This window comes from Liolophura sinensis, chromosome 3, assembly GCF_032854445.1.
Source record: "Liolophura sinensis isolate JHLJ2023 chromosome 3, CUHK_Ljap_v2, whole genome shotgun sequence".
Taxonomy (NCBI): Eukaryota; Metazoa; Mollusca; class Polyplacophora; order Chitonida; family Chitonidae; genus Liolophura; species Liolophura sinensis.
This window is the reverse complement of record NC_088297.1, coordinates 19,262,229-19,280,850: the sequence shown is the minus strand read 5'-3', so window position 1 is coordinate 19,280,850 and position 18,622 is coordinate 19,262,229. Positions and strand designations below refer to the sequence as shown.

At 39.5% G+C, this 18,622-nt stretch overlaps 1 protein-coding gene across 1 annotated transcript; it reads right to left on the bottom strand.

Annotated features, from left to right (window-relative positions):
* Positions 1–2,308: 2,308 nt before the first annotated feature.
* Positions 2,309–13,092, bottom strand: LOC135464146 (uncharacterized). Its single transcript, XM_064741641.1, has 6 exons — positions 13,024–13,092; positions 7,959–8,164; positions 7,043–7,183; positions 4,495–4,587; positions 3,671–3,832; positions 2,309–2,817 (listed from the first exon to the last, which is right to left on the bottom strand). Exons 1-6 carry the CDS (start codon positions 13,028–13,030, stop codon positions 2,665–2,667), a joined length of 762 nt encoding a protein of 253 aa, XP_064597711.1. The 5' UTR covers positions 13,031–13,092; the 3' UTR covers positions 2,309–2,664.
* Between the last annotated feature and the right edge of the window lie 5,530 nt (positions 13,093–18,622).

Genomic DNA, 18,622 nt, shown 5'->3' with positions numbered 1-18,622 from the left:
TGTATACATATGTCTGTTTCAAAGCCTAGAAGACCATTCTACCAAATAGACAATATTACTAATATACACCAAAGTCCGAATCAGAAAAAGACATTTCACGCTAGATCGACAGAAAAAGACATTTCACGCTAGATCGACGTCGCACAGGATGAAGAAAAACAGCTACGAATGACGGCACTTGTAATTAACAATTAACAGTTAAAATAATGATCTAATTTGACTTTATTTAACTTGCCATCAATCATTCTGCTTCCTAATTTTTAGTGCCTGCAGTGCCTGCGATATTTCTTAAATTAAGATGAATGCTAGAATTTTAAAATGATTGCAGCCTTCTCACATAGATTTCAAATGAGCCTTATCCTCGCAATGAATCCCGTGCTGTGAGACTGATTTAACACCCCGTCATATGTTCAATTCTCTCGCAACGAAGCAAATTTAAATAAGGCGATTTTTTATTTCTACATTAAAAATATATTGCGTCCACTATAATGCTACGCTTTTTATCTTTGAAAATAGCCGGACTACTGTGGAGACATTGCATTAGGATAAATACAGAAAATCGTCTGAAGAACTAAACGCTATTTAAACCACGTAAAACAAGCTTCACAAGAACCTTTATAAAAAAAAATCGCCATTCTAATTTCTTTATTTGACGTTCCCACTTAACGGGTTCACCAAAACGCGGTCAATTCAGTGGGGGGAGGGATGCAGTCGCTGTGAGTTCAAGTCCAGGTTCCATGCTGGCTTCTCCGGCTGTTTGTGGGAAGGCCATGCAGCAACCAACGTGAGTTTCCCCCGGTCTGCCTGGTTTCCTCCCACCATAATGCTGGATGCCGTCGTATAAGTGAAATATTCTTCAGCACGGTGCTAAAAACCAATCAAATAAATAGATCAGTCAATCAGTGTGACCGTTTCGGTTTGATTTATTTGATTTGTGGTTTACGACGTACTCAAGAAAATATCACTCATATATCACGGCAGCCAGCATTATTGTGGGAGGAAACTGGACAGAACCAGGGGGAATCCCAAGACCATCCGCAGGTACCTGACAGATATTCCCACGTACGGCCAGAGACGAAGCCAGCATGAACCCCTTTGATGGCCTAATGGTTAGAAGTCGGGAGACTCGAGCATCAAACCCGGATCGGGTCATACCAAAGACTTTACAAATGGTACTTGCTGCTGCGTCACTTGGTGCTCAGAACTGAGAGGTTAGAGCAAGGAAGCATGACTGGTTGACCTTGTGTCAGTATAATGTGACCGGATGGGGTATCATGTCTGATGTCAGCATGATACTTCAGTGGCGGTAGCACTTTAGCGGCATGGATCACGGAAGACATAACATAAGTTCACACACCTGATTCCTTGTCCTCACATGACAGAAAAATTGTTAAGTAAGACGTTAAGGTACATACACTGCAATCAGTGTGCTAACGGTCGACGACACCGCCCGACACTCGTCAAGCTGTTTACGCAGTCGAAGGAACCGCTCTTTTTCCAGTGACGTCACTGACTCTTGTGTTAAACAACTGAAACTTCGTCCTGCAACAAGGAGGCACATTACATACAACCTAAGGGTTCCTTCGTCGTCATGACTGAAAAGTTGTTGAATACTACGTTAAACCCCAAGCACTCACTTACTCACTCTTGAAGCGGTAACCCAATATATTCTGCTTTTACAGTAGCAATCAAGATTACGAATTGAGGACATTGAAGTCCTAAATCAACCAGGTAGTTGCCAAATCTCCTGGCCTTAGGCCTCAGTCGATTAAGCTGGAGCTGAGGCGAATGAGGAAAGGAGGCAATGGTTCTCTACCAGAATAAACAAGGCGAACTCGTTTAAAACAAACTCTCTACTTAGAAAACTACACACGCTCTATTTAACAAGGAAAACAAGGATGATTTTTACATCTTTCGTTCATATCAATAGTAAAAAAAAGGTAAAAAGTAAGAAAAGGTAAAAGGTAAGAAAAGGTAAAATGCATGTAAAGAACCTATTATGCTGCGAATATAAGGTGCAATTTTATATGTAATACAGACGTGCACAATTTTCTTCCTCAAAAAATAAATACTTTAGTTGTTAAGGGCCTGTACTTGGCCTGAGATTGAGTTGTCAACATTAGTTCCCTTTTGTATTATGAGAATTGTTCCCCGTGTTTGTGTATTGATTTGTGTGCCTTCGTGCGGACAGTTTTGAGAAAACCTAATGCGAATCCTGTTTAAGTTCACCGAGGTATGGTGGTTAGTATGGTTTTTGTTTGTGATAACTGTTAGTGCCAACGTAATGACAAGTTGTAATTCCTCTGGATAACTGTACAACTTTCATCTAGAAGCTTTATTTCGAGTAAAACGGTATAAATGTAAAACGCACATAGCGTAATGTTATAACCGTCATTTGGTGCCCAGTTTTCGTTTTGTGTAAAATGGCCTGTTAACAGAGCTTTTCACAGAGCTCTCGATCTAACAAATAAAGTTTCAGTATCAAACCCAGAACCTCAGTGTAACTGTTTCTTCGTCGCAATGCGATATCAGCGGTGATGCCACACATGTGTACTAGAAGCTGGCATACGCCGTTACATTAGTTTTCAAGTTTTGTGTACCGATATGAAGTACTCAACGTTAGGAGTCCCAATTTGTGACCACACAACCCCGCGCCCAGCAGTGTTAATAGTCAAGGGGTGCTTCCTTTGGGTGGATCAACACCTCATTGATCGCTACGTGGTCGGGCTGGGTAAGAGCATAGAGAACCGAACTGGCGATGTCTACAGGTTCCAGGATCTTACACTTTTGAGGGAAGCTTCCATACTTCTCGATAGCCTGAAACAGAATTTCATTTGACTGCAATACGCAGATTTCGAGATATGACTTTAGGACAGAATGTGACGAGCATGACAGGGTGACGAGGTAGTCGTACAAATGCACGATAGGGTAAATTTGCCAGTTTTTAAGAAGAAAATCTTTTTTAAATTACTAGCTCTGACGAAAGAGTGTGAAAAGTTAGTTTGTAAATCTGGTCGATTTTTGTTTAAAGAGAAAGAGACATTTGAAAATGTTTTTGTATGGTGGGTATTTGGGACCACCTCTTGGTATATGTTGTCTTTCTGTCACTATAAGGGTCGAACACATTTTTAATAAATATATTTGCACTTGAAATTGGTCTTTTCAGCTAAGAAATGTATTCAACTTGGATTTTGACCCTATTTGTACGTTTTCCCATAATCAGTTTGGCATCAGTTTTACGTTTTCTACTTTAATATAGCCTCACCATGTCATAAAACTGTGACGGCACTTTGTACTGGAAAGCCACTGTTGTAATTAAATAACTCGAAAACTGCGTACTTGATAAATAATTTCCATATTAGATGATGCAAGGAATATTTCTTTCTGTATACATGAACAAAGGTCCTAAATGGACAATCTATCTAATTTCTGTCTACCAGATTTATACCATACTGTACGGAATGAGAAGTACGATCAAGAAAAATCGTACAAAGTTCACAAACTAACATAAGATAAGTACTGCATCTAGGAAACATTTAGCGTGAAAATAAAGGCGTTCGGGATGTAATTTAATTATATTCCCCTAGTTTAACTTGAGGAGTGGACTGACAAATCGCGTCGTGTAAAACAGCTTCATTTACATAAACATACCCTGTTGCTTTTACTTTACCTCTTGATCGACCTCACACAAGCCGAATATTTCCGTATCCACATCGCCGGGTTGAATACATGTGACCTTAACCCCATGTTTGCACACCTCCTGGCGCAGAGAGCGAGACACGCCCTCCACGAAGAACTTGGAGCCGGAATACACAGCGAAGCCAGGGAATGTCTGACATGAAAACAGAGATGATTTAATAATTGCCTGATTGATTGGTTGATTGAAGTTATAGCGCCATATTCAGGAATTTTTCACTGATACCGTCAGCTGTTTAATCGGAGGAAATCGTAGTGCCTGGAGTAAACCACCGACCTTTGGCAAGTTGAGGACGAGCTTTACTATGAGTAATAGCAGAATTAAAGTGCCCTTCATGGAACGTAGATGAGGCAGGGTAAACAGGGCTCAAATTATTTCTTTTGTCACATATGCCTGTAAGAGACCACACCCTGTGTCGGAACTGACGCAGATGCAGTGTGTCATCTTTCCAGAGGGGAATACTGCAACAATATCTTAGAATAAGGAATAATAATTCTACACCAGTGACATACAATAAATTCGTATTAACATCACTCCATTTTGTTACCTAATTCTTCTTAAGTCATGGAGATAAAGGGCGAGTATTAATTTACCACAATTTAAGCTTTTACAGTTAGAATAACACCCTAACTAAGGAGCCATATTTCACCGGTTACGTATGACCAAATGCCAACAAATCACATATTTTTACTCCTGTTAGGAAAACCTTCATCAAAGAGCTCAAAGAAATGACGTTGCACTCCATCGCCATTAGTAGCATTAGCTACATGTTTATGTGGCGTAAAAACTGCTCTTACTTTTCTTCCATTTTCTGACGATATGTTAACGATGTGCCCCTTCTTTCTCTCAACCATTCCACCAATGACGGCTCCAATTCCATGCAAAACACCCTGTTTGATTCACAAAGGAAGACAAGATATATGACTATATATATGAACACACAGCAGTCTGGAGCATACCCAGAATTATGTTATGGGAATCCCTTTGGGATGCACTTGAAATTTTTTATTCAAACTTGTCAATAATTTTCTAGGCATTTCATAGATTAATCGCACGTGAAACTTGTCCCTATATGTTTTGCACATATAATACGAAACCTTCAGGTTTTATTTATTTCTTTCTTTATTTATTTATTTATTTCATTGATGTTTTACGCCGTAGTCAATAATATTTCGCATACGCCACGGCCGTCAGCATTACCGTTGGAAGAAACCCACCACTATTTTTCGGTTCCAGATCGATCAATTGGTATAGTACAATGCAAATTTGCATTCTGATTTTCGAATGCTGCTTCTTTTAATACGCATCAGCTGTTTACTAAAGACGTGCACAATATGTTTTATTACTTCAAATAGTAGTAAAATGTGTAATATAGGAGAAAAGTTAGTAGGTGCTTCAAATTGCCGAACTTGTGCGGCGATAACAACTTATCGTCAGAATATTGACAAACAGAAGAGAGACAACGGACAAGGGGAGATAACTCTAGTAGAATGCATCCACCAGATTATTGTTCGTTGCCTCGATAACGCGGGAAATAAGTTTGTTAGGGGAGCTCTAAGGGCTAGGTTGCTCTTTACGTGTTGCTCTCCGCATGATTTTTGACGTCATCTTTTCCCCCACAGTCACGTGCTCGTACAGATTTTTTTTAGTTAAAAAGAAATGTGGATATGTTCGATTTTGAAAGGAGCTGGCGAAAATACACTCTTTTTCATACGATTCTTTGTCAGTTGATATACAGTCAAGTGTGCTCTGCTAACACCTTACTTTTTTATCGTACATGAAAGTTCTTGAAAACCTATGGATTCGAATTCTGTCAGACTGAAGTCTTAGCTGGACATGTATACTACTAGGCCGTTTGATTTGTTATGGTAAAAAGTGTTTCTTAGACGCGTTCAACGGAGATCAAATATGGTAAGGTTGAAATGCGCATGAGCGAGTGTCACGTGCTTTAGTCACGTGAACAACATTTGACACGGTTTGCTCCATTTGCACAGTCTTCGTTCACCAAGGTTTACTCAGGTAAGCATGAATGAACTGGCATACAGGTAAGTCACGTGGAAATGATAACGTAATCAGCAACCTATTCTTTACGGATTCCCTTCGGTCTAGTTACGCTGCTTGGCCAGAGATGACGTTTGGTACCTTGTTTAAGCAATATATGCATGTGGATCTGTTTCATTCTTGTATTGGAGGCTGCATATAAACAGTCGGATTGAGTCCAAAGTTGCACAAGTTTGTTTGCGTTTTTAATACTTTGTTTTTATAGAGACACCACGAAAATACTAATTAAAAATAAAGAAAACATTTTCAATTTGTTCTTGCAATTTGTTTTCTGTTGTTGCACTGTACGTAGTAAATATAAAATTGTACAGGGATACCACCACATTATGTTAATTGTTTGACGCCTTTTACATTTTAGTCCATCATATCGTATTCATGAGAGAACAGTGCTTAAATCGGGGGTGGGTTGCAGGGGTTGTTGAGAAGGAAACTATTCCACCTCGCCAGGCGCCTAATCTCCTGACCTAGGGTTGACGAAGAGAAGGAAGGCTCATTGTTGTGGATCTATTGATCTCAGACGAAGCAGCCGGCAAGGTTCAAGCATGGGGGACAGTCAAATTTGTTCAAAAGCACGAAAGCCGAGAGAAAGCTACTTCGCTGCCTCACCTCGCTACCTAGCTTCCACGTTGCCTCGCCCTTTGTAATAAACCACGTCGAGACCTTGCCCTGTGGAGGCAGCCAGGTATCGAAAGGCCCTCAATCGGCACCACACAAAATCATCTACCAGGTTGTCCCTGTTGATACTTGTATATGTATTTATATATCGTCTAATGTCTTTTCCGCGCTTTTCAAGCACATGGTGGAAAATATATTTACAAATGGTTGACACAATGAATCCTGACAAGTTTCTGAAAAACTTCTGGTTTATAACCGCTACTGGACCAGCGTCAACTGGATTCGAACTCTTGATCCAACTGGATAATGACTAGCCGGCTTTGACGAAAATCCATTCCACTGTCCTCTACAATATTGAGTAATAAGAAAGGAACGATTGCAAGGTGCTGTATGACGTCATTCCAGCATAACTGCCTTACTTGACGTCATATCTGCCTGATCTATCGCCACGTCAGGAATATTATCACTTCACATCAGGCCAATTTTCGGGAAACTGCAGAAGATATTTTTTCATGACTTCAAATAGGGCTTAAATAGTGTTACTGACAGTAAATCTTTTGACACCGTGGTGTTAACCCTGTTCCATATAGGGTTACCTTTTATATCATTTTAATACTTCGGCCCGGTTTCTCGTGGGTCTGAAATACAACCATAACCATAATTTGTTACCTTGCAATTCACGTCCACAGTCTTTTCCCATAAGTCCTCGTGGACATTTTTCATCAAGGAGTAGTAAAAGACCCCGGCGTTGTTTACCAGAATGTCTACAGGACCGAAAGTGGACTCTGCAAACTTTACTAAATCCTTCACCTGAGCAAGAAAAGTACCATAAGAAAAAATGAAATGTAACCAAGGCCCCAGCATCAATGACATCGGATAAAATACAGAATTTCCTACCTAAGGTAATAAATGACCCTGTGTAATAGCAGTTGTGAGTCGCTCATATATTTTGGCAATGACAATTTTTGTGGGGAATATGTTCATGGGCAGTTTTTGAGTTACACCGAAATGAAAACATAGTGACGTCAGTTTGTGTTGTGGGCGATGTTAAATTTCACGGATTACCAACGAGGCTCCGCAAGCTCGAAAACCTTGTATTGTGTCCTATTTATTTGGTTGGTGTTTTACGCCGCACTCAAAACTTATACGGCGGCGGCCGGGCAGATGTATTGTGTCTTGGCCTGTATCCTGGAAACGAAGCATTAATATGCAGCCAACAAGCGATTGGTATGATACAAGGCTGTTTCAGACACCTGTATACATATATATGCACAATATTTTGGTGTATTCTATCACATGGAGATTATGAAATAGAAAAATATATCTATAAAAAGTACTGTATAAATATACAAGTGCCTACGAAAGGTTCACACCATTAATGTATCAAATTATATGCAACCTTTCTTAGTGTAACTTTACATCATGCTGGTGTATATTTCAATGGTACCTTTACATCACTATGTGAAAAACAATAGGGGTTGTAGTAAATTTAACTGCATTTTGCTAACGTAGCTACGTATTCACAGTTACGCCTATCTCTTTCTATCCCTCTTGAAAACTGTCAGTGTATTGAGCCATTTTGTACCTCTTGTCGGATGGTAACATCTGTTTTTTTACACACAGATTTTCCACCATCTTTTTCGATTGCCTTTACAGTTTCTTCCAGTTTTTCCGTTCGCCTAGCTCCCAGGACAACACGTGCGCCTGCCTTTGCCAACGCCTTACTGATGGCCTCCCCGATACCAGATGAGGCGCCAGTCACAACGGCCACTTGGTCAGACAAGGGTTTGCCTGAAAGTATGGCAATAATAAGGTATAAACACATACCATTTACTAAATTTCACGATCACTATACGTCAACAACGGGTGTCCGTTCAGACAAAAGTTTACCTGAACGTATGGCAATAATAAGGTCTAACCACATCACAATCTACCCTATTTCACCACCACTGCGGCAAAAACGGTCGTATGTCCGGACAAATGTTTACCTAAAACTAGCATGATGTTTTCTGTGCTTTATGGCCGGTCTGACCACATAAGTAACCATGTTTCTCCAAACAGTAAGATAAAGATTTGCCTGAAAGCATGACAGTACAAAGAAACCTTAACGCACATCTTTGACACATAATACTGGTGTGAACACAGTGTCATCAACCACGTTTTACTAGGATTTAGCATTGCTCTATTACGCTGCTTGAGGGAAATTCACCGAAGGCCGCATTTCACAGGTTACCTGTTACCATTTCCCATTTCTCACACTGTCGTCGCTGCTCTGGCTTTATTTTCCATGTTGTAGCATTTTGTAACGATGTAACCATGTTTTAGCATTATTCTAGTCAAAACCGCCAACAAAGATTTGCCCGAGAAAATATAACAATGTTTAGTGTACATTGTGTTTTGATTGTAGGTGGGCACGTACCATAAATAACTATGATTTATGTATTGTCACCACTTAGAGGCCGAGCTCACATTACAGCGAGCAATGCTAATTACTTGCCATTTCAATGACTTGTGCGTACATAGTATGATTTTCTCTAACGTTATTTAAGTACTGTTTTAACAATTTGTTACAATTTGTCTATTTTCCCACAAGACGTGAATATTTAAATTTACGTCAATTAATATGAACGTTGGACATCACCAATGGAACATCCCCATATGTTATAGTGCACATATATTAAAAACCTCAGCTCATTGCATGCAGTATTGTGTAAGGTACGTGTATTAACGTTAATATTACCTTCACGCTTATTGAATGCCGACGCTCGCGGTATGACATAAGCTGCATTTTTAGAAATATTATTAACTATTAAAAAGATACATTAATCCCATTTTACTTGATCATAAACCGACTTTATTCACAATCAATACTATAAACATATCAACAACGGAATTTCCTACAATTCCAACATACTGTTAACCTGAAGCTAAATTAAACTACCACGTCAACCTGCCACCATGACGCTAGCCGCCGTCATATAAGTGAAATATTCTTGAGTACGCCTTAAAACACCAAACAAATAAATAAATAAAGTATTACATACGCATTCGCCCAATCCGTGAATGAGGATAGGAGCCACGTAACTTGTTCCTGTTTAAGCTTTTATGTGAACAGTTAGAATAAGGCCCTATTCAAGGATACTTCTATTAAATTTTAATATTTTATATTATTTTCTACTAAATTAAATAATTTAAACAATTTAACTTAAATTCAGCTCTGACCAAAGTCTTCGTTCTGCAGGAAAAGATACCCCCATACCGTAGTAGATTCATGAGGCAGACAGATGTGCACAAATGTTATATAACTGCTACTAGCAGGCTTTTGTCTACTCATGCTGGCTGATGCAGATGGTGCCAGCATCAACAGCCAATTCCCTCAAGGAAGGAATGAATTTAGAGGAATACATACTGGCAGATATGCAGGTTCCAATGCATGCAGAAAGTAGATGGAACAATTATAAAGTTGGTATGATTCACCGACCCCCTGGCAAAGGTGTTCAACTCTTTAATGACGATTTCGTTCAAAATCTCCTCAAAATATCCAAACCAAAGAAATGTTATAAGGACATTTCAACCTTGCTATATTTTAAGATCAGTTGGAATGTAATTATGTCTTCCCACATATAGCCAAACGCACACGCGCATGAGCAGTCCATACGTCAACTAAGACAACACATCACTTGCTTTACGTCGGTTCCCTTCCCCCTTCCCCCGGTTTTGCCCCGTTTCCTCCCACCATAATGCTAGCCGCCGCCATGCAGGTAAGATAAATTCTGACAGCTTACACTGGTAGGGGATGTGCATTGCTTCCTCTTTTCTTCTGGAATGTTTGTTTATTTTGGTGTTTCACGCCTTACCCAAGACGTTTCCACGTATATGACGGTGGTCAGGCTTATAGATGTAGGGAAACTGGAGTGGCCAGAAAAAACCACCGCAATTCGCCAGGCACACCACAGACTTGTTCACTTCCACCCCGCAGCCAAACCAGTCAGGGCATATGGTGACGAGGAGTCATTAGTACATACCATATCAGGTAAATGTTGTCAATAATACGTGCTTCAACACAGCCACGATGTACATTGTTTATACACACTGGCCTGTGCTGGTGCCAGGGGTGATGTAAAAAAAGTTGTTTATTTTTTCTACTCACTACTTACTGTTACTTGCCAAAGGCACTTGAGTTTCTTCCACCAAGAACACTAACCGATGTAGTGTAAGTGAAAGCCTGAGAATGAATTAAAACTTCCACGAAATTAACTATCCACATTTACATCAAACAGTTATAATAGTGAGCCTCTCCGGCCATACGTAGGAAGGTCTGTCAGCAACCTGCGGATGGTCGTGGGTTTCTGCCAGATTTTGCCCGGTTTCTTCCCATGACAATGCTGGCTGTCATCGTATAAGTGAAATATCCTTGAGTACTGCGTAAAACACTAATAACCTCCCCTCGACCACACACAGTGAAGAATTACAATTACACTTACACAACGTTTTGTAACTTAACACACCTTAAAACAGTTAAATTACCATCCAGGGATTATGCAACAAAAGTGTGCAAATCTTACTTATGTGATACATGTGGATTTACCGACGATAGTGGAATTTCTTTGAAGGAGGAAAAAAAAATGTCTATAATTTCTTAAAACATTTTTAACAAAAGAACAGAATGAAGGATGAATTAATTTCAATGCCATATATGTGCTTGTGACTAAAAGAGAAATTGTTTTTTTAAAGCACAATTTCTTTCCAAAAGTAGAACAACGTGCAATGGATGTCTAAGTTGCTACTATTTACACACCATGTATGATAAAGAGCAGGCAAAACTTTGAACCCACTAATTTTTTTTTTTTTTTTGATTGGTGTTTTACACCCTACTCAAGAATATTTCACTTATACGACGGCGGCCAGCATTATGGTGGGTGGAAACCGGGCAGAGCCCAGGGGAAACCCACGACCATCTGCAGGTTGCTGACAGACCTTCTCACGTACGGCCGCCAGCATGAGCTGGACTTGAACTCAGAGCGACCTCATTGGTGAGAGACTCCTGGATCATTACGCTGCGCTAGCGCTTTAACCGACTGAGCCACGGAGGCCCCTGAACCCACTAATAGGCAGAGAGCAAGAGGTGACATATAGAGCATGAAGCCAACCGTTTCGTGATCATATATTTCTGGTATTTACGGTAAAAATGGAAGTAATTTTTTCGTGTGAATGAATCCACATTAATCCGCAGATTCTGTTACAATCTTTGGTTGCCGGACCCGCTACAATGTGAGATTACCCATGCGTGTAGTTTATTTAGGCAGCAGCAGTTAAGTATTTACACCATGTGACACTTGACCACCATACACCCACATCTGTAGATATTTACATGTGTGCACGACCTCTGGCTATCTGTTTTGTAGCGGTGTCTAATTCTGCTTAACCCTCTCTGTCAGCAAAATGTGGATTGTCCGGGTGTTACTCTCGTCATAATGCTGGCCACTCTTGTAAGAGTGAAATTTTTTTCGAGTATGGCGTAAAAGAACAGTAAAAGAAACAAACAATTCCGCTTAACTCAGAACTGGAGACTATTACAGACACGCAGGAATTTCAGATGGGTTAATGTAATTGTATGACAAATGTGATGGAAGTTTGAGTAATTCTAGACCAGTGACATCCAATAAATTAATTCTGCTTAAGCCATGGTGCTTGGTGGAGTGTAATTTACTACTAGTTATACATTTACATGAACAGCTGTATTAAAACCCTACCTGTGGTAATTTTACAAGACAATTTACTCTCTGAGCTGTATGTTTTTTTATTTATATCTTACCAACACCTCAAGAACACATTATATGGGACAAGGGATTTAAACCACCACACCTAACCAAACGCCGGACAAACATAACGGACGAGACATTGACAGGTGGATTCGACTTCAAAGATCTTTTGTCGTCATCTTGTATATCCATAGTTATATACGGTTCAATGGAGTTGTAAAGCTGAAGTTGCTGTGTACAGTACGTCTACAGAGAGATGACAGGACAGAGGGTCGACGTACAGACAGATACGTGCAGAGTACAGCAGCTTAAACAGCATTCAGAGAAGGTTACGAATTGTCTTATTAAACTAAGAGTCAGAAACCTGTGCCTGTTCGAAGTTTAACACACCTGCCCACAACAACAACAACATTTGCACCCACCTATCAAGCATTAGTTTTTCTTCGTGTTTCTTTCTTCAATGTACTCCACCGTTCAAAATGACCACCAATTACAACTCTAGACTTGCTTGTCAACCTGTCGAGCTCTTTTTTACGCCTCTTTTTGGTCGATCTTATCACGAGCGAGTCGTAAGTCCTTCTGTTACGCATGTAATCAGCTTTGTTTGTTTACACATGAAGTTCACCGAGCGTTCTTCGCATTCTCAATTTCCACTGAATTGACAGCGCCTCATTTAAATACTCTGGCAGAATTTCCAGTTTTCACTTTTTTGGTTATCTTCAAACATCCACTCAACCTACAATGCTGGCAGTGAGATTAACGAAAAGTTTGTAACTTTTATTTCTTGAGAAAAATACCCTATACTCATGTCATTCTGTAATAACCCAAAAATACCTAATATTTGGGCAACCATGTTACTTTAATGACTTTATCAAAAAACATACTAACCTTCCATCTCTGCAACAACAACGTCTGGTGAGGAGGTAATAAAGTGTTACTCTCTCTCTCTCTCTCTCTCTCTCTCTAGAGCACCATGTCTTGACCGCAAATTGTTGGACCCAATCAGATCGTATCTTACAAACCTGGCTATTTTATCCAATGGCATTAGTTCTTACTCAGGCACTGGGGTCCATCAGTGCCACATGGAACTTCAGCCCAATGGCACGTATTTCTACAACCCCTGATGTAAGTTCACTTATTTCTACTATTTTTTAAGTAATAATTTATACACTTCATAATTAGTCCAATCAGTGCTCGCCAACCTGTGAATGACGTTTGCCATTCTGAGCCATTTCAGTTCAGCATTGTACAATGTGTAGGCTGGTTACAACAGCGCATACTGTCAAAGTTGTTGCATGTGCTCTTTATGTTAGCATTGTCAGTGCTTCACATGTACTCAACCTCAGTGTTTAATAAGCCCAACTAAGCAGTTGCAGACATAAGGTTGGTGGTAGCTCTATGGGGATATGTTTATGCAGAAATATATGTAAGCATTTACTTACCCCGCACTCCTTGGTCTCAGTGTGCTATCCTCAACACACTGGTAGTAGACCTAACAATAGGCCTAGTGTATGACGTGGTTGCTCGCAATTCCTGTCCATTTCTGCGACCAATGTATGTCAGTTTAGTGATAAGCTGTGTCTTGGAAACATGTTCTATACCATAACTTCACACCTAAGACTTTAAAAGAGGAAGTTGTAATAACCTCTATTGGCGTTCGACATGAAGGGGATAGTGCAACGACTGGTTAACCCATATCAATATAATGGCTCGGGCAGGGAGGCTTACTTGCCTTTGGTAAGTCGTCTCAGTGAAGCAGCACTAGATAAAAGGTGGAAATTCGTCCTGCAACAAGGAGGTACATTACATGCGCCCTAAGGATTCCTTGGTCGTCATAAGACTGAAAAATTGTTGAGCACGACGTTAAACTCCAATCACTCACTCACTCACTCACTCACTCACTCAAATTTCAGTATAATTGCCCGGCAGTACTTTTTTACATGCATGTTACATTTCTATTTATGCTACCTATCAAACCTACAGCCATTGCATATGTCGCATATCCTTTTTTCAATACCATTAAATCAAGATTGGCCTCTATGGCTGAGGAGGTTAGAACGCCAGCACTGCCCTATGGCCCAGGATCCTCTCACCAATGCGGTCACTGTGAGTTCAAGCCTAGCTCATGCTGGCTTTTTCTCTGGCCGTACGTGGGAAGGTCTTCGGGCAACTTGGGTAGGGTTGTGGGTTTCCCCCTCGCTCTGCCTGGTTTCTTCCCACCATAAACACTGTAGAAATAAAATGTTCTTGAGTATGGCGTAAAACATCAATTAAATCAGAGGAATAAAATAAAATAATCATTTATACAATATGCCAACAACATGCACTTGTTCCCTTGTTTAAATGTTCTGTGCTTTAAGTTCCCGTAACATTCCCCTAACACATTTATATTATGCTTTAATCCAGGCATCACACTGTCCCCAAAATATATTTGTGTAAAACCTCTAAGTGTTTTTTTTTTGTGTATAGTTAGCAAAAAAAGAAGAATCCCCATCCTTCACTCTATCTGCACCTGACTATTCTATCTACAATATGTAAGTAATGTGTTTCATAGTGTTTCTTGCACAAGTATTTTGATCTCAAATTAATAAGAAAAATGTTAACCCATAATGTGTTTGTTTTCCCATCACACTTATATATTGCTTTAGAGCATGTTACATGTATGTCTGTTTTACTCCTGTGTCACTTTTGTGTAAAGTTTCATAAACTATGTCCAGAAAATCTATGCTAAGCTTTACTGTCTTTGTACAGCGACTATATTGTTCTGGTTCCCAACAACTGATCAACAGTTCAATTAACTAGGCCTTTATGTGGCTATGAACATGTCATGTATTACCAATGCAGGTTCTAATCAACATATGGCTTTAGTTGTTTTTCCTCAGTTTATTGCAGTCTCATGACTATTAAAATCATACAAATTCTAAACATATTTTGTTCTCATGTTCACCCATCTGTGGCTTATGTATAGCTGTATATATGTATATCCTTTACATGCTGCATTTTTTTCTCCTGAAATGGCTTTTGTTATACCCTGGGGTTCAGCATCAGCATCCGGTTAAAATAGAAAAAAAAACAATGTTAAAATATTAGAGGGTAGTGTCTTAAAAGGGACTGCAGGTATTTAGCTCAGGGTTTATACACATACAGAGCACAATAGCTAGAGGGGAATATTCATCATTGATGGGATGTGTGCGTATTAAGTACCGTAAATTACTGAATTCCTGACTGAGTGTGTGATGTTTAAGATTAATGTTAACCAAAGTGTTTAGAGTGGTTTCTCAAAAACTACTGCATGTGTTGAGCTCAGGGTTTGCACACATGTAGTGCTTAATTTTATGATGGGGAGGGGCCTCCGTGGCTCAGTCAGTTAGCGCACTAGCGCAGCGTAATGACCATTGACCCAGGAGTCTCTCACCAATGCGGTCGCTGTGAGTTCAAGTCCAGCTCATGCTGGCTTCCTCTCCGGCCATATATGGGAAGGTCTGCCAGCAGCCTGCGGATGGTGGTGGGTTCCCCGGGCTCTGCCCGGTTTCCACCCACCATAATGCTGGCCGCCGTCATATAAGTGAAATATTCTTGAGTACGGCGTAAAACACCAATCAAATAAATAAATAAATCATGACGGGGATAATCCATCGTTGATTGGATGTGTGCATATCAAGTACCATAAATTATGGAATTCCTGACTTTTGTATTGTATATTAGAATCACTGTTAAACAAAGTGTTAGGGTGGGTATCTTGAAAATTATTTTGATGTATTGACTTAAAGTATTACATACATATAAATCTCTGTGAGAATATTAATTACCGTAAAGTACCAAATTCATCATTTCAGTTTATTATGCATTGAGCATTACCTTCATACAGGCTAGCTCTTTGGTAGTCATGCTACCAATTCTAAGTTAAACCACTGGTTTAACCAATGTATTACAGGTAGCGAGCTGTGGCCCAGTGGTTAAGGCGCTTGCCTTCCAGTTGCTGGTATACACAAGGTACATATTCCCACCCCACTCTGGAAGGCAGTTTTACATTTTCAAAACTCTTTAAGTTTTGTGGCTCCTTAAGTGTACAATAAGTCATAAACCATGCTTGTGTGGTCGTTATCAGGAGGAACATTCACACAACATAGAAGTCACTGATCTAGTTCTGCCAGTCAAAACCTGTGTGTTGCTTGTGGCAAAGCTCATCAGCTGCTTGCCAAAGGCCTATTGTTTTTTTTTTTCTGTGCACAGCTATGGCTTCAGTAAAATAATAAAATATTATGCAGTATCGGGACCGTATGTAGAGCCATTGAATTTAGAGCCACAAAACAGTTGGTCTCCCAAACTAATCAAGCTGTATTAAAACTAGCTAACATATTGAGCAAAAATATCACAGGTTATCACTAAAAAGTTTTTTGTTTTCACACCAATTTCTTTTATTCACACACTTCAAGACTCTCAGAAGCGTCACTTTTAGTTGAATTTCATAAAGTGTTCTGTTTAAAGTTGGCATCACAATCTTCTAGTCTTTTCTACATATGGTCCTCGTTATTGCTTCAAACCAAAATCAGCTTAAGTCAATTCCATATGGTATATCATTGTTTCACAGTTCATCATATTGCCTCTCCATCAGTGCAGCTTCATAATGGTTCTTCTCATCATTCATAAAACAGGGTCAATTTGGTTACATGTGTATATGTAGATCCAAGAAACTGTGCCAGTATTAGTAATCCGTCTTGTTAACGTGTCTCTCTGCACTGGTTTCTTCCTCACAATTCTACGTTCCTTGTTGCTACATTTACATGCACTGTGTATCTGCAGGTGTTTCAATTATTTGGTAACAGTAGTTCTTTTGTTTACAGTCAATTCTCACACGAAACCAGTTAATTTTAATAAAATCCTTTCCAAATATGTGCATGTAGTTACATTTTTGTAACAGTGCCACATTAAATATTATTGAAGGCACAGCCATTTGTAGCATCAGTGGTCATCTCATGCCCTCCCTTAGCATAGTGTATGTAAATCATGTAGGCAACACTTTTACAAAATTGAAGTGTAATCAAGCTAACAAATATGTAAATACATCAAAGGGATCTTTTCAGTTAATGTTATCATGTCATTTCTGATACATAGTTTTCTATGTACATACTACTTTCTAACTCATGTACATAGTTTTCTAACCTGTAGCTTTATTATATTACAGATTCGTTCAAAGTCATCTTCAAGATCTTTGTTAACCATGATGTAAGCCAGATGCTGACATCCACCTTGCATAGAACACAAATAAGTTCTCCCACCTGCAATACTTCCAAATGTCATTCTCGTAATAAACTTGTGACACAGTTGCTTTAATCTGTTACAGTTCAGCATTTAACCCATTATTGCAAGCCATAAAGTATAAAGTATAATGGTTGCCAATACATTTACAGTATAGACAGTAATACCACAGCAGCCGTCAGTGTTATGGTTTGTAGATGAGTACACTATCAGTACAAAATTGGTGTCACTAAATTGCATTTGCCGTTGGTGCGTACATTTGGCCTGTTAAACAGCTTGTTCATTTTTGTGCCTGTTCGAACACAACATGTCATCAAAAATTGGTTTATATTTGCGAACTAAGTTCCCCTGTACTCTCACCCGTTTCCACCATAATGCTTGCCGCTGTCGAATAAGTGAAATATTTCTTAGTCCATTGTAAAACACCAATCAAATCAGTAAATAAACTTGCAACATCATAATACTCACCCATCTCCTCTCAGCTGTAGTCTTAACAGAGTTCATGTATGGCCCTTGTCAGCTGCCTGTATTCAAAGCTATTCGCCTGTCACCAATGTCCTCTGCGGTCGTAGGCGGCAAGGTCTGACAACAACTTGCAGGTAGTCATGGGTTGCGAGCTCAGTTTCCTTCCACCATAACGCAGTCTGCTGGCGTATAAGCGAAATATTCTTCAGTGTGGTGTAAAACACCAAATAAATTGTGGTTTTCCATGGGCACTCCTGTTTCATCAACCCATAATACTCATGAACATTATACGAGTCATCAATTAGTAAAGCATTAACAAACAAATTAGAAGCATTCTGCCACATTCAACAACACATGCAATTGACTTGCAAATCTTAAAAACCAAATTAAACTATGTACTGCACAACTGACACTGCAACTCCAGGGTCAGCGCTCATAATTGCCTCATTAGCTTCAGTTAAGTGCATTCCTCCAGAGCTAGCTGTTATTATATAGTGCACGCACTACCCACATTATGTGTTCTTAGTTATTTAAAATAATACTTTGTGTTTTATATATAATATTCAATTTTGTCATCTTAGCTTATGGCATTAGTAAACCACACTGTGGGCATTCTGCATGTGGCTAAAGCTGCAATCTGTAAAAGACCAGAAGCATTCAAAGTAATCCAACTTTTTCGTTCATAGTACATCACCTCATGGGGCTAGTACATGTATATTGCTCATTTGGAAATTCGCCATTAAACACAGTATGTGCCATGGTA